This window comes from Ylistrum balloti, unplaced genomic scaffold (genome assembly GCF_031769215.1).
Source record: "Ylistrum balloti isolate Yb309-2 unplaced genomic scaffold, AGI_CSIRO_Ybal_v1 Utg370504, whole genome shotgun sequence".
In the NCBI taxonomy this organism is placed as follows: domain Eukaryota; kingdom Metazoa; phylum Mollusca; class Bivalvia; order Pectinida; family Pectinidae; genus Ylistrum; species Ylistrum balloti.
In genome coordinates, this window is record NW_026782326.1 from 156,043 (window position 1) to 172,755 (window position 16,713).

At 33.8% G+C, this 16,713-nt stretch overlaps 1 protein-coding gene across 1 annotated transcript; it reads right to left on the bottom strand.

Annotated features, from left to right (window-relative positions):
• Positions 1–1,655: 1,655 nt before the first annotated feature.
• Positions 1,656–16,096, bottom strand: LOC132555553 (uncharacterized). Its single transcript, XM_060219902.1, has 13 exons — positions 15,906–16,096; positions 12,067–12,224; positions 11,730–11,819; positions 11,283–11,439; positions 10,839–10,888; positions 10,365–10,546; positions 9,848–9,903; positions 6,861–7,001; positions 6,488–6,659; positions 5,047–5,154; positions 4,720–4,932; positions 3,039–3,243; positions 1,656–1,690 (listed from the first exon to the last, which is right to left on the bottom strand). The coding sequence occupies exons 1-13, from the start codon at positions 16,094–16,096 to the stop codon at positions 1,656–1,658; spliced, it is 1,758 nt and encodes a 585-aa protein (XP_060075885.1).
• Between the last annotated feature and the right edge of the window lie 617 nt (positions 16,097–16,713).

A 16,713-nucleotide genomic window follows, 5' to 3' on the forward strand; every position in this document is an offset into this window, starting at 1 on the left:
AGAGCCAACATATATAATGCCGACGAGATACACTGTACAAATGTGACATTTCTTCACACTAAAATGAAAGTCACCGATTAACAGGCCACGAGTTTTCATTGTTACCTGTTTACGGATATGAATCTTACAATACATGGTTAAAAAGTTACACTAGATGGATGACACAATGTTACCCTATGTGCGATGAATGCACGATGTGCGGTTCTGTCACATATATGTATGATTCTACCGTGGTTCATACAGATTTAGAAGTGACCTATGAATAATTGTGGTATATGATTTATTTACTTTCTAAATATATATGAGAGTATATTTTAATTTCGGCAAATACTTTCAGACACCTGTAAATCTATAAACAGGCAAACAAACGAGCATCAAACATGTAAAGTTTCATATCGCACAAAGGATAAGAATATGTTTTCAATTATATCACTCATTTTCAACCATTAATAAAAAGATGAAGCGAAATTAGGTCATCGTTATTCATCCATGTTACAGGTAAGTGCGTAAGTGTGTACAACATTGTTCAGTATTGTCAGTTTGTCGTCCTTGTGTAAATAAATTACGTGTTGTCGCCGTCACGATTGGTTGCTTGTTATCTTGAGTAATCTGCTTTATGGAGCAAACATTCATATGACACGGAAAAAATGTGATGTAATGAGAATAGGATATTTTTCACCTACATCAGCAAGGAATGGTGTAGACCTTTTGTAAAAAAAGAAAAGTTTGTCTCATTCTAGAGATATATTCAGACTGATTGAGATCAGGCAGACACTATACGCGAAACAGGCAATCATTAAGAGCAAAGATTGAAGATTTGTAGAAAGGCTGAATCATTCTTTCATCTTTAGTGGTCTCTGTTGTCGTAAAATGGCTGCGTTTCGTGGTCATATGCAAGAAGGCATTCGGAATAGTGACCAATTGAGCCTGTGTATTGTGTGGGCAGCGTTATCACTGCAACACAAGTAACAAGTACGGCCATTTCATAGCAAGTTCGTTGCTAAGTTGATTGGCAATATACATATCTACACGGTTAGTGCTGGTGTTACGGATGTAACGTTGAAAATTGACCCCCGTTGAAAACGGACCCGGGATCCATTGCCGTTCCATTTTCTTGAAATTGGACCCAGGATCCACAGCGATACGGTATGTTAGGGGAGGCACTCGCTGCAGTTCAACAGTAGGGTCTAGTAGATAATTATATAGTGGTGTGCGTTTATAGGCCCTTGACAAAATAACACGAAATTAAGTCCTTGTTAAATACTGTTTATATCTGTTCCGAGGGTTCTCCAGTATACATCATTGTATATATCACTGATAACTGAATGAACTAGGGTTGCGCAGTAGTACATAGTATATCCCGGAAGGAACCAAAATTATCGGCGTGATGTCGGTTATTTATTAAATACTTATTTAGACCAATGTCACCAACTTCACGCAGGAATGTTTTGTATGTATTTCTGAAAATTCCTTTACAGATTAAGGACTTCTATAAGTGTTTTGTATATGTAACCAGATTATAACATAAAAGGTGAATTTTCATGAACGTGAGTATTCATGCTTAGAAACAGATCAAATGGCTGCAACTCATTGACGTAATGTTTCATTATAAGATCGTGAAACAACATATAGCAACATCGACAGCCTTTGGAGGTTCAGGTGAGCTTTGCTGTTACCTTCGGTGAGTCATCTGTTGAAAAAAATAGGAAGTAGAGAATTCAATATAGTTAATAAAAGGTAATAACTTTTATAAGTTTCTCATATGTTTTAGGTGGTAGGTATCTTAATGGTTGTAACCGATGTCTGTGAGTAACTAAGTTTGTGTGCGTGTTCATTCTATAATCATGTCTTAACGTTATAGCGTTTTGTTCCTTGTTGGTTATTCTTTCGTGCTATATTTGTTTTCTATAAACGTGCTTACCTCATGACTTAATGCCTGATGCTTTATTGGCTATGACATTGGTCTTATTGGCTATGACCTTGTGTATTATTGGTTGTGACCTTGTGTATTATTGGTTGTGACCTTGTGTATTATTGGTTGTGACCTTGTGTCTTATTGGTTGTGACCTTGTGTCTTATTGGCTATGACATTGTGTCTTATTGGCTATGACCTTGGTCTTATTGGCTATGACCTTGGTCTTATTGGCTATGACCTTGTGTATTATTGGTTGTGACCTTGTGTATTATTGGTTGTGACCTTGTGTATTATTGGTTGTGACCTTGTGTCTTATTGGTTGTGGCTATGACATTGTGTCTTATTGGCTATGACCTTGTGTCTTATTGGCTATGACATTGTGTCTTATTGGCTATGACCTTGGTCTTATTGGCTATGACCTTGGTCTTATTGGCTATGACCTTGTGTATTATTGGTTATGATCTTGTGTCTGATTGACTATTACCTTGTGTCTGATTGGCTATGACCTTGGTCTTATTGGTTATAACCTTGTGTCTTAATGGCTATGACCTTGTGTCTTATTGGCTATGACCTTGGTCTTATTGGCTATGACCTTGGTCTTATTGGGTATGATCTTGTGTCTGATTGACGATTACTTTGTGTCTGATTGGCTATTACCTTGTGTCTGATTGGTTATGACCTTGTGTCGTATTGGCTATGACCTTGTGTTTTATTGGTTACGACTAAAATTTTGTCTTATTGATAATGATTTCGTGTCGTCTGATTGGTTATGGTATTGTGATCGACTAATTGTTATCACTTTGTGCTGGAAATGTCTTTGTATATTACATGTTATGACTTTATCTTATTGGCCATGGAGTGTGTTCCCTGTGGATTAACACTTTGTGTGTTCCTTATTAACTGAGATGTGGTGTGTTCCTTATTCATTAAGAATTCGTGTGTGCCTTACAACCTGTGATTTATATTTGCCTGTTGCTATCGGCAACCTGATATAATATTTTTGATATTAGTGTATAAGTCACTCATAGTGATAAGTCTTGCGGAAGGGTATCTTTTGATATTTTATGTAGAGTGATATTTGATTTCGATTTTTGTGACTGAACCTTTTAAAAGTGTAACTTACCTGTTCCTTTTACTTTCAATTTCAGTTTTCGTTGTTTAAGTAAGTCGAAATCGATGGTTTTGAGAACTTCGTCATTCTTTTTGACTTGGATTGTGTATTTCCCCTTGAAGTACCTCCTGTTCTTGTAGGTTTTTAACTTTGCTGACCAGTTAGTTCTCCAGGCGGTGTTAACAAGATCCATGTACTTTTGGCCTGCTTTATTCACCTAAATAGAAATCGTAATTACCAAACATTTCAACGTCATTTCTTCTATTTGAATATCACAACAATAATAGTTTCACAGCAATTAAGAACATGAACTATGTACAAGGTACACGTGAACGTAACATTTCTGTTTGACACGTTTCTTCGTTACAACGCTGTAGTGGAACGTAATTTCTGATAGTTCATATAGTTCAAAAGTGCCTTAAAAGTTTGGAGGTTACAGTTCGAGCCCAATAAAGGAAACCCTGATCTTTTCTCTCCTGGTCAGGAAGACTTGTTGTTAAACAGTCTGTTGTAAATGGTTATTTATGATCTTTCTGTATTTTGTCCAACTGTAGTAGTAGGTGCGACAACTTGTGTCGTATTCGTTGCGGGATAGAGCTTAAAATACAACAAATACTTTGCCATTTGTGATATCAAAAGTTTGGTGTTTGTGTTGGATTATATTAATGATTCCATAGTGCTTATACAATGGATATCGTACAAAATCTATTAAATTCTATGACTAGGGCACTTCCCCATCTGACCTAGATCTATCTGGTTGCAAAGGACCTAACGCATCAAAAACGATTCCTAGAATGACGAAACAGCTATATACAACTCAGAAATTTAGATAATTAGTTATTTATAGTGTATGTACATTGTAATTATATATAGGTATTAAATATATTATATATCACTTAAACGTCTTAAGTAGAACCATTTGAAGTTAACATGAAACCGTATATATATCATGACATGGCTGAATAATGAATGATATGAAGTAACGATACATACATGTATGTGAATATATCAATAAATAATTAACAGATGCGTGTCTTCCACAATAGTATATGTTGTATTGAAAATATCCATTATCACTGGAACTGACCGACCGATCTATCAATCCTTCACCAAGCGACATTCGGACACATCAGAACCATAATCCAAAAAACACTTTGATAAAATTTGGGCAAAATTAAACAAAAGAACGATTTATACGGGGACTCGTTAGATAGTACAAAGAGAATAAGATCAGGTATTTCGGAAGAGTAAGCGTCTTCTGCTTTATGGACGATACCCGCCATTTGAATCTTTGTCAATCAAAATAAGTCATTACGCGATCGAAAAACAACTTTCAATGCAAAAGGTATTACAAATAGGTAAATATATATCTTTTTACAGGCAGGACACATTTTCCGATCATGGGACGACGAGGTGAAGACTAATGTCAATAGATATGAAGTCATAAATAAATAAATAGAATCGATCATACGATGGAGAAGGGTGGTGAATTATGGTAATTTGTGTTTTCTTGTTGATGTTAATTACAGACCTAGTTTATACATTTGATAATAGGAGATTGTACAAAACATACAAGTTGATATATGAAACACCTTTCCATGCAATTTTAGAGTTAGATACAACAGATCCAAATAATGAAACACACGGCATCATACAATTTCTTCGTAAATTTAGCTCCCCCTTACATACTTACAGCAACCGTTGGTTCCGTGCCACCGTTGGTTGGCCATTTGAGGGAAGCACCCCAGAATCCCCAGAGAATCACGCCTGCCACACTCCTGTGACTGAAGTACATTGTGAGCACATCCTCCAGGGCTTCCGCCTTTGCCGTAAAGTTTGACCCCTGAATGGACATCTCTGTTACCCATATAGGGAGACCAGCCTCGGCCACCTTGTCCAACCGATACTGTGTCGAGAATTAGTTATATCGGGGATATTAGAATAAATTTTAAAACGTATTCTGAGAAAAACATCATGAATAAAAGCTTCCATATATGTTTAACATTAATATTTGTTGTACCTTGAGTTGCGTCATATCTATATCGGTAGATCCAAAATGGCTCTGAACTCCGATACCATGAATAGGTACTTGGTTGTCTATAAAACTCCTGGCCTGGTCCTTTAAGGCCTGGAGAAGGAAATAAATGTTGGTACAAAAAGATGTTGCGGACATATTTCCGTATTGAAATATTTTATTGAATTATTTGTTATTAAATTTATCTGAATCAATGGTAGTGAACTATAGACATAGGCTATGCAATCCCTCTTCCCTGAAATACATAATTTCAAACATCACTCCAAAATCATTCGAATATTAGTTATGATAAAATTTGTTTTTAAATGTCTTTGAATTATTATATGAATTTAAAAATACAAAGTGTTATCATTATGATTTGTGTGTGTGCTTGTATGTATATACGAGTTCATTAATAAATAAACAATTAAAATTACACACCTTAAAAGTATGTGATTTAAATATCAGTTAATATTCACAAATTAGTGTGAAACTTACAATGTATGTATAGTTTACCGTTTTGGATGATGCATAATATATCACTATGTATCTGCCTTCACCGAAGATTGTTGTACTTTAGTATCGATTGTAGAAAAGTCAACAAAGGACAAGTTAAAACCATCTTTCCTTCTAGGACTCGTTAGAGATGCTATAGGCCTAAATTGATAGAACCTAGAAGGCGACTGTGTAAAAGCCAAATTGGTCATAATGAATGTAAAAAAAGTAGTTGAGGAGGTGTACCAGTCTCAAATTTAGTACTTTACTGTGTTGAATGCAAATGATTTCAAAACAATGTGAAGTAAATACGTATTTTCTGAAATTCATTCCCTTAATTTTGCTGATGTTCTTAAACCCAAAGACTACAGTAAACATTGATGATGACAAATGCATATACAGCGAAAATTAATGGAGATTTCCTTACTGACCCAAGATAATCATTCAAATTAATGTTCTGCGTATTTAATATTTAATAGAAACAGATTTAGCAATAAAGAAATTCCTGATAATGGCTGTGTTTAGTCTTAAGAATTATCCCTGTTACCACGATGTTAATATAAAGATATTACATTGTAGATATTCACCGGATATGTCTGTATTCCAATGAATAAGTGTCTTTTATCACTTAAAGTCTTTGGGTTTAAGAACAAAATAAAATGAAATACAATTTATAAAATGACGTATACAAAACATGTAGTGAATGAGACACACTTTATCCTATACAATGGCTTTAATTATTCTTAATTGCTTACCTTCATAAATTTACCTACATAAACAGCTGTTTTCTACTCTGATAAATGGATCAATCTTAATGGGTAGATCTTTCCTATTGTAATGCTTGATTGACTTATTCCTTATGTCTATATGAGTTACAGTCAAGGATAAAATAGAAGCCATCTTGGATGAAGTGTTTCGTAATGAACATAATACAAAATATGTACAATCTTACCGTTGTGTATCTACCTTGATTGACGACACCAAAGTCGTTGAGAAAGAGCTCTGTGTTTGGTTCGGCTGCGTTCATATCCCGGAACATATCCATGGTGATGTTTATATTTCCCGTCGTCCTCTCGTAGAAGTCATCGTGAAGATTCTCATTGTTTACATCCCAATGCGCAAGTCTGAAGGAATACTCAAACATTTGTCTTGGTGGAAACTATACAGTAAACAACCTGTTGGTTAAATTATAAACAAACAGTGCTATCTTTATAAATAATTATCAGTCCCAGCTCAATGGAAATCCAAATAGAAAAGCATTATCATGGCAGATTATTAGTCGTGGAGGTAAGATTTGCAAACATCACAGGTTCAAACATAATTACCTCCCTTTGGTGAGAGTTACAGCCTCACTAATTCTGCCATTAATTTTGGACAACATCTCTGCAGGATCTGTTATACTCTGCACCCAGTCAGGAACCCATTGTTCAACGCTCCAGAACACGTTATGTCCACGAATCGACATCCTAAGAAAACAATACCAGATGTCTCCAAACTGTATACAAGTGTTAAGATTATGTATTTGAAACAGTACTGACAAGGTTTCGGGAGCTTTACTGTTGTATAATTCAATCAATAAAATATAACATCAAATGAAACGACAACAAACTTCTATCAATATAACCCTGTAAACGATACCCAAATACCTTAATTGTTTCCGACCAAATCAGGGGTTATCATGAAAGGTCATTTCAGACCTGATGAAAATAGGTCAAGGAGAAGTCCTACTGTTACTGTATACAGTGAATACATCATACCCGTGATCCTACTGTATACAGTGAATACATCATACCCGTGATCCTACTGTATACAGTGAATACATCATAGTGAATACATACATCATATACTGTTACCAGTGAATACATCATACGTGATCCTACTGTATACAGTGAATACATCATACCCGTGATCATACTGTTACTGTATACAGTGAATACATCATACCCGTGATCCTACTGTATACAGTGAATACATCATACCCGTGATCCTACTGTATACAGTGAATACATCATACCCGTGATCCTACTGTTACTGTATACAGTGAATACTGTTACTGTATACAGTGAATACATCATACCCGTGATCCTACTGTATACAGTGAATACATCATACCCGTGATCCTACTGTTATACAGTGAATACATCATACCCGTGATCCTACTGTTACTGTATACAGTGAATACATCATACCCGTGATCCTACTGTACACAGTGAATACATCATACCCGTGATCCTACTGTTACTGTATACAGTGAATACATCATACCCGTGATCCTACTGTTACTGTATACAGTGAATACATCATACCCGTGATCCTACTGATACTCTATACAGTGAATACATCATACCCGTGATCCTACTGTATACAGTGAATACATCATACCCGTGATCCTACTACTGTACACAGTGAATACGTGATCCTACTGTATACAGTGAATACATCATACCCGTGATCCTACTGTTACTGTATACAGTGAATACATCATACCCGTGATCCTACTGTATACAGTGAATACATCATACCCGTGATCCTACTGTTACTGTATACAGTGAATACATCATACCCGTGATCCTACTGTATACAGTGAATACATCATACCCGTGATCCTACTGTATACAGTGAATACATCATACCCGTGATCCTACTGTATACAGTGAATACATCATATTGTATACAGTGAATACATCATACCCGTGATCCTACTGTATACAGTGAATACATCATACCCGTGATCCAGTGAATACATCATACCCGTGTTACTGTATACAGTGAATACATCATACCCGTGATCCTACTGTTACTGTATACAGTGAATACATCATACCCGTGATCCTACTGTATACAGTGAATACATCATACCCGTGATCCTATTGTATACAGTGAATACATCATACCCGTGATCCTACTGTTACTGTACACAGTGAATACATCATACCCGTGATCCTACTGTATACAGTGAATACATCATACCCGTGATCCTACTGTATACAGTGAATACATCATACCCGTGATCCTACTGTTACTGTATACAGTGAATACATCATACCCGTGATCCTACTGTTACTGTATACAGTGAATACATCATACCCGTGATCCTACTGTACACAGTGAATACATCATACCCGTGATCCTACTGTTACTGTATACAGTGAATACATCATATACTGTTACTGTATACAGTGAATACCTACCCGTGATCCTACTGTATACAGTGAATACATCATACCCGTGATCCTACTGTTACTGTATACAGTGAATACATCATACCCGTGATCCTACTGTACAAAGTGAATACACCATACCCGTTATCCTACTGTTACTGTATACAGTGAATACATCATACCCGTGATCCTATTGTATACAGTGAATACATCATACCCGTGATCCTACTGTATACAGTGAATACATCATACCCGTGATCCTGTTACTGTATACAGTGAATACACATACAGTGAATACATCATACCAGTACATACCCGTGATTACTGTATACAGTGAATACATCATACCCGTGATCCTACTGTATACAGTGAATACATCATACCCGTGATCCTATTGTATACAGTGAATACATCATACCCGTGATCCTACTGTTACTGTATACAGTGAATACATCATACCCGTGATCCTACTGTTACTGTATACAGTGAATACATCATACCCGTGATCCTACTGTATACAGTGAATACATCATACCCGTGATCCTACTGTTATCATACTGTTACTGTATACAGTGAATACATCATACCCGTGATCCTACTGTTATATACAGTGAATACATCATACCCGTGATCCTACTGTATACAGTGAATACATCATACCCGTGATCCTACTGTTACTGTATACAGTGAATACATCATACCCGTGATCCTATTGTATACAGTGAATACATCATACCCGTGATCCTACTGTATACAGTGAATACATCATACCCGTGATCCTACTGTTACTGTATACAGTGAATACATCATCCCCGTGATCCTACTGTACACAGTGAATACATCATACCCGTGATCCTACTGTTACTGTATACAGTGAATACATCATACCCGTGATCCTACTGTTACTGTATACAGTGAATACATCATACCCGTGATCCTACTGTTACTGTACACAGTGAATACATCATACCCGTGATCCTACTGTATACAGTGAATACATCATACCCGTGATCCTATTGTATACAGTGAATACATCATACCCGTGATCCTACTGTTACTGTATACAGTGAATACATCATACCCGTGATCCTACTGTTACTGTATAATATAACATACCCGTGATCCTACTGTTACTGTATAATATAACATACCCGTGATCCAGCAGGTCGTTGAGTGTGGCGTTTGCGTCGTCAAATCTTAAGTTATCCTGTTGATATTTCAAAGTTTTTTAAACCTTCATGTACAATTATGAATTTGACACGGATTTCAATTTCAATTGCATTTAAATATATATAGGAAAACTTCATTCTTATCTGATAACTTCACTGGTCGTATTCTTCCTCTACTTTTTCAGGAGTCTCACTGTAAATCTTTCGTTTGTTCATAATTTGTCCTAGTTTTACTTTGGATTATGGTTTTGTTGACGTGTTTTTTCTGTTGCATTTTACTTATTTTGACTTGAAAACCTATTTGTTAAGAAAGTTTTTGTTCAAGATTTTCTGTAAGATATGACATTCCAGACAGCATCAACACGCGTAAAATCTCGGAAATGTTTTAAAAATAACACAAGCTACTCTAATAATGGTTTAAATTATGATCATCTTTACTTGTTTCTATTCTATCTGTCAAAATCTCAATTAACTTTATATAAGTAAAACCTCACGTTACCTCGGTCCATCTCATACCCCTCCACTTAAGAGCGTTTATCAGGACACCCCACTCCGGTCTGAGAGTATTATGCACGAAATCTTTGAAGACTGAGTAGCTGGAGTTGGTCCACAGCTTTGCCTGGAGTGCTGTACCGTGTCCAAATTCACTCCGTTTTTGCTCAACCGTAAAACAGAACGTTACTATCATATCAGTTGATACTTTCGATAGAAGAACAGCTTAATACAACAAAATAATGACAGGATTATTGCGTTGTAATACAAAGCTGCACAATAAAATGTAAGGGAATCAACATTATATAATTTGTACATGATAGATGACACGAAAACCTGTCTAACATGAACTCTTGATAAATGATAAACATCAGGTTTCCAAGGTGATTTCTAAACTACGACGTGTGACTACAAACAATAAACAATAGGTCTCTAACGGGAAATCTAGACTTTGATGTGAAAATATTACATGGTGTCAAACTTACCTCTATCGTAAATTGTTTAAGCTTGATCCCCTTGACTTTTCGCACACTTAAGATATAATCAGAATAAGATACATAAATGACACAGAGACACACAATTTACATGCGCTGTAACATAAATCATTGTTCTGGATAGTATGTGAATTATGATTACATATACGTGTCTAATGTTAAAATAATTATTTTTTGATCAGTTCACATCATAACCATATCGATATGAAAATGTTCAATATTCCAGTAAATTATTGACATTTTAAAAGGACCACTACTTCAACATATGTTTACAAGTTCTTTAAGTTACAAGAATAGTAGAAATGCTGATTGAAATATATCTGGTAGTAATTAAGAAATGAGACCAGGAAAAATAGTTTTGTGACACTATGATAGAGGTGGAAGACATTTAATTAAGTGACAAGTGTGTAAATAAAAGATGTTAGACTCACATGATATTTAATGTAACCATACGGTTCAAATCAATGTCCGATTCAGCATTAGACTTCCAGTTTGGGTCCGGCACAAGTTCAAGGAGACTTGCGTCATCGAAGAAATAATTCACATCTTTTTCCTCAATCTGGATATAAATTTTGATTTCTTTAACATCTGAAAAAAAAAGATGAATTACAAATATCGAAAGTATAAGTTAATCATTTTATTTAAAATGACAGTTCATTCAGGTAAATTTTCTACTCTGTTTCGACAATTGTGTTGTTATACCATAAACACGCGAACGGGAGTAATTTGCAGACGAGTTTTCGTTGTATACTATTAAAAAAACAGTTTCGTTGAAGTAAAATATCGTGCTTCATCATGAATGAATAGCAATAAGTTTTATCACTCATCTACAGGGTTCTCTGAGAAATGTTTACTTAACGAACAATCCAGGTACCTACTTTCCGGGAGTTTGAAGTCCCCGCCCACTTCATGCCAGGACCCTGGTCGCAGACGAGGATGAATGCTAAGATTGGAGTAACTTTTGCTACCTGTAAACGTGAGACGAGTTGGAAACAAGTTCTTATAACATCAGTATGAAATCATAAGAATCTTTCTATTTTCCAATCCACAGAAGTTTCCAATACTGAATGCTTTGAAGGGATGCGCTGTTATTTAATGTTTTCCCGCTGTTAAATGAATATTTCAGATTTAGAAATTGGCATCCTGATGATATATACAATTTGTAAACTGATATTTACAATTACGATTAAGTCAAGTATTGTTAACAGCACGTACCGTCGAGTGTTTCTACCCGTAACTTCACAAATACATCATGATACAGGAAGCCAGCCGCAAGGTTCTCCAACTTAATGTATCCAACGAAAGCATACAGTTTACCGGAAGTGACGTCAGGTGTTTGGATGAAATAGCCAAGTCCTGCCCAGTTATTGGACCTAAGGAAAGAGAGATAATAACGACATAATCGAATCCTTTAGTTTAATGACGAATCATATGCAGACGCCATGGAGACTTACAAGTATCAGAAATACTGAAATGTTTCACTTAGTTAAATGTTTGTAGTGATGTTGATCAGAAATAAAAAAAAAAAAAAAAAACAAGCTGACGGAACCTTATTCAACTAAAAAACAATGATATTTATGAGCAAAAGAAAGGAGCTCTTGAAAAAAAATCAATGAGCGGTCGACATCCAGCACAAAAATCATGATACTGTAAACAAGCCCTGTAATCGAATCATCAGTGAGGTAGAGAAAGCGATGTTGTTGTTTTATACACAAGATATGTCTCAGTGTCAAGATAGAATTGATGACACCCAAAACAGAACATGAAATAAAGGATTAAAAAAACTACTAAGTAAACAAAGAAAACGAGACATGCAGAATCACAAGAGAATAACAGATTCTAAGCAATAAAAGATGTCATTATGACGATCCATTTATATCCACAACATGTCCACGTTTATTGTATTCTGTAATATATATATATACATGGTATTGTTTAATATATATTCACATTTCCGGTGTGTACCCTCTATATAAACCTACCAACGAAATTGACGTTTACACTTCGGTAAACCTTACGCGTCTGAATACATTGGCCTTCAGTGACTTTACAGCGAGCACACTTGGTGTGATGCCAATAAACACCGGACGGCTATGAATGAAAATGATAACCTACAGACAACTTCTTTTGTGTGTGAAAATACATTACACAACATGAAAGAATTACTTACAAGTTGTTGTTTTTTTATGTTTGTAATTCAAATAAATGATGCTATATTGTGGAACTGTATCTGCTTACGTCTTGTGTATGACAATTGTTCCCGCCAAATTGCAGTCAGCTGTTCGGCTATTCCATCAGATGTCGGGTATTCTCGCCTAAGTGTGTAATGTCCAAACAATTGAAACCGGAATTTTTAATGCGGTATTCTCAAAGAGGAAACCAAAAAAATGTAAATATTTAAGAAATAATTAAAATTTTTTGTTGTTTACTGGTGTGTACACTGCATTTTTTAAACAGATATTTTCTAACGCGCGTCATTGAAAATATATGTTTAAAAAATGCAGTGTACACACCAGTAAACAGCAAAAAATTAAAATTATTTCTTAAATACATGGTATTATATAATATATATACGGCATTATATAATATATACACGTTATTGTATAATATATACACAGTATTGTATAATGTATGTATAATATATATAATTATATACACGGTATTGTATAATATATACACGGTATAATATATACACGGTATTGTATATATATACACGGTATTGTATAATATATACACGGTATTGTATAATATATACACGGTATTGTATAATATATACACAGTATTGTATAATGTATAATATATACACGGTATTGTATAATATATACACGGTATTGTATAATATATACACGGTATTGTATAATATATACACGTATTGTATATATATGTATAATATAATATATACACGGTATTGTATAATATATACACGGTATTGTATAATATATACGGTATTGTATAATATATACACGGTATTGTATAATATATACACGGTATTGTAATATATAATGTATAATATATACACGGTATTGTATAATATATATAATGTATAATATATACACGGTATAATGTATAATATATACACGGTATTGTATAATATATACACGGTATATAATGTTATAATATATACACGGTATTGTATAATATATACACGGTATTGTATAATATATACACAGTATTGTATAATATATATTGTATTGTATAATATATACACGGTATTGTATAATATATACACGGTATTGTATAATATATACACGTATTGTATAATATATATTGTATAATATATACACGGTATTGTACAATATATACACGGTATTGTATAATATATACACGGTATTGTATAATATATACACGGTATTGTATAATATATACACGGTATTGTATAATATATACACGGTATTGTATAATATATACACAGTATTGTATAATATATACACAGTATTGTATAATATATACGGTATTGTATAATATATTGTATAATATATACACGGTATTGTATAATGTGTTATAATATATACACGGTATTGTATAATATATACACGGTATTGTATAATATATACACGGTATTGTATAATATATACACGGTATTGTATAATGTGTTATAATATATACACGGTATTGTATAATATATACACGGTATTGTATAATGTATAATATATACACGGTATTGTATAATATATACACGGTATTGTATAATATAATATATACACGGTATTGTATAATATATACACGTATTGTATAATATATACACGGTATTGTATAATATATGTATAATATATACACGGTATTGTATAATGTATACATGTATACACGGTATTGTATAATATATACACGGTATTGTATAATATATACACGGTATTGTATAATATATACACAGTTGTATAATATATACACAGTATTGGTATATACACGGTATTGTATAATATATACATGTATAATATATACACGGTATTGTATAATGTATATAATATATATACGGTATTGTATAATATATACACGGTATTGTATAATATATACACGGTATTGTATAATATATACACGTTATTGTATAATGTACAATATATACACAGTAATGTATAATATATACGGTATTGTATAATATATACACGGTATTGTAATATATAATATTGTATAATATATACACGGTATTGTATTGTTATAATATACAATATATACACGGTATTGTATAATATATACACAGTATTGTATAATATATACACGGTATTGTATAATGTGTTATAATATATACACGGTATTGTATAATATATACACGGTATTGTATAATATATACACGGTATTGTATAATGTATACACGGTATTGTACAATGTATACACGGTATTGTATAATGTATACACGGTAGTACATTGTATAATATATACACGGTATTGTATAATATATACACGGTATTGTATAATGTATACACGGTATTGTACAATGTATACACGGTATTGTATAATGTATACACAGTATTGTATAATATATACACGGTATTGTATAATATATACACGGTAGTGTATATAATGTATACACGGTATTGTATAATGTATACACGGTATTGTATAATGTGTTATAATATATACACATTATTGTATAATGTATACACGGTAGTGTATAATATATACACGTTATTGTATAATATATACACGGTAGTGTATAATGTATACACGGTATTGTATAATGTATACACGGTATTGTATAATATATACACGGTATTGTATGATATATACACGGTATTGTATAATATATACACGTTATTGTATAATGTATACACGGTATTGTATAATATATACACGGTAGCGTATAATGTATACACGGTATTGTATAATGTATACACGGTATTAATAAATACACGGTAGTGTATAATGTATACACGGTATTGTATAATGTATACACGGTAGTGTATAATATATACACGGTATTGTATAATGTATACACGGTTTTGTATAATGTATACACGGTATTGTATAATATATACATGATAATGTGTAATGTATACGAAGTATTGTCATGTCGGACAATTGGCTAATCCTAAGATATCTATCATTAAAATACAAAATACCTTGAGGTGATGAGAACACTCTGCGCTCCTCCACGTTTCTCTGTCGTACTAATGGCCCAGGAACATCCCGATTTACTCCAGTAGGTACCTAGGGTAGCCGACTCAAAGTCACCATTCCCCAGTAAATTAGTCCCCGCGACAACCAATACACAAGTCCCCACCAGGAGCAGGTGAACAATTAGAGACGCCATCATTCTATCTCTGTTGTAATTAAACATGTATATTTTCTTTTGTTTTACTCCAACATTCCCACTGCTAGTATTTGCTGTCTGATTGGTTGAGAACTAAAATGGCGAGTTATATCACCTTAAGAGATCTCTCCTTCAGAGGTCACGTCTAGACATCATGTCCACAGCTTTTAAGAAACTTTATACTAAACACGTCATCAGTTTATACTGTTGCATGTTACTTTGTTAGTTACAAGTTTAAACAGATAAAATAATAGTTGAATAGTCAGTACGACGCCTACGACATCTTACAGAAGTCAGTCACCATTCGGAAAGTCACTTAGGGTGGTCAAAGCCACTCTCAGTACATGTGTACTTAACTGCACTTTCCATTAGCATTTCCATTTACTAACCTCACACACACCTAAGGCGATATGAACGTTCAACAGGCCATGTGGGGTGGGTGTACTTATAAATAAGGCAGGATCAGAAGTCTACTTTAATGAACACTTCGGTATTTATTATCTATTGTGATTTTCTTTTCTTATATATATTCAATATAGCTAGTGTGTATGTAATGACAATTCTAGTTATGTACGCTCATTTACTATTAAGATAGCTACCTGTTTCTTCAATAATTC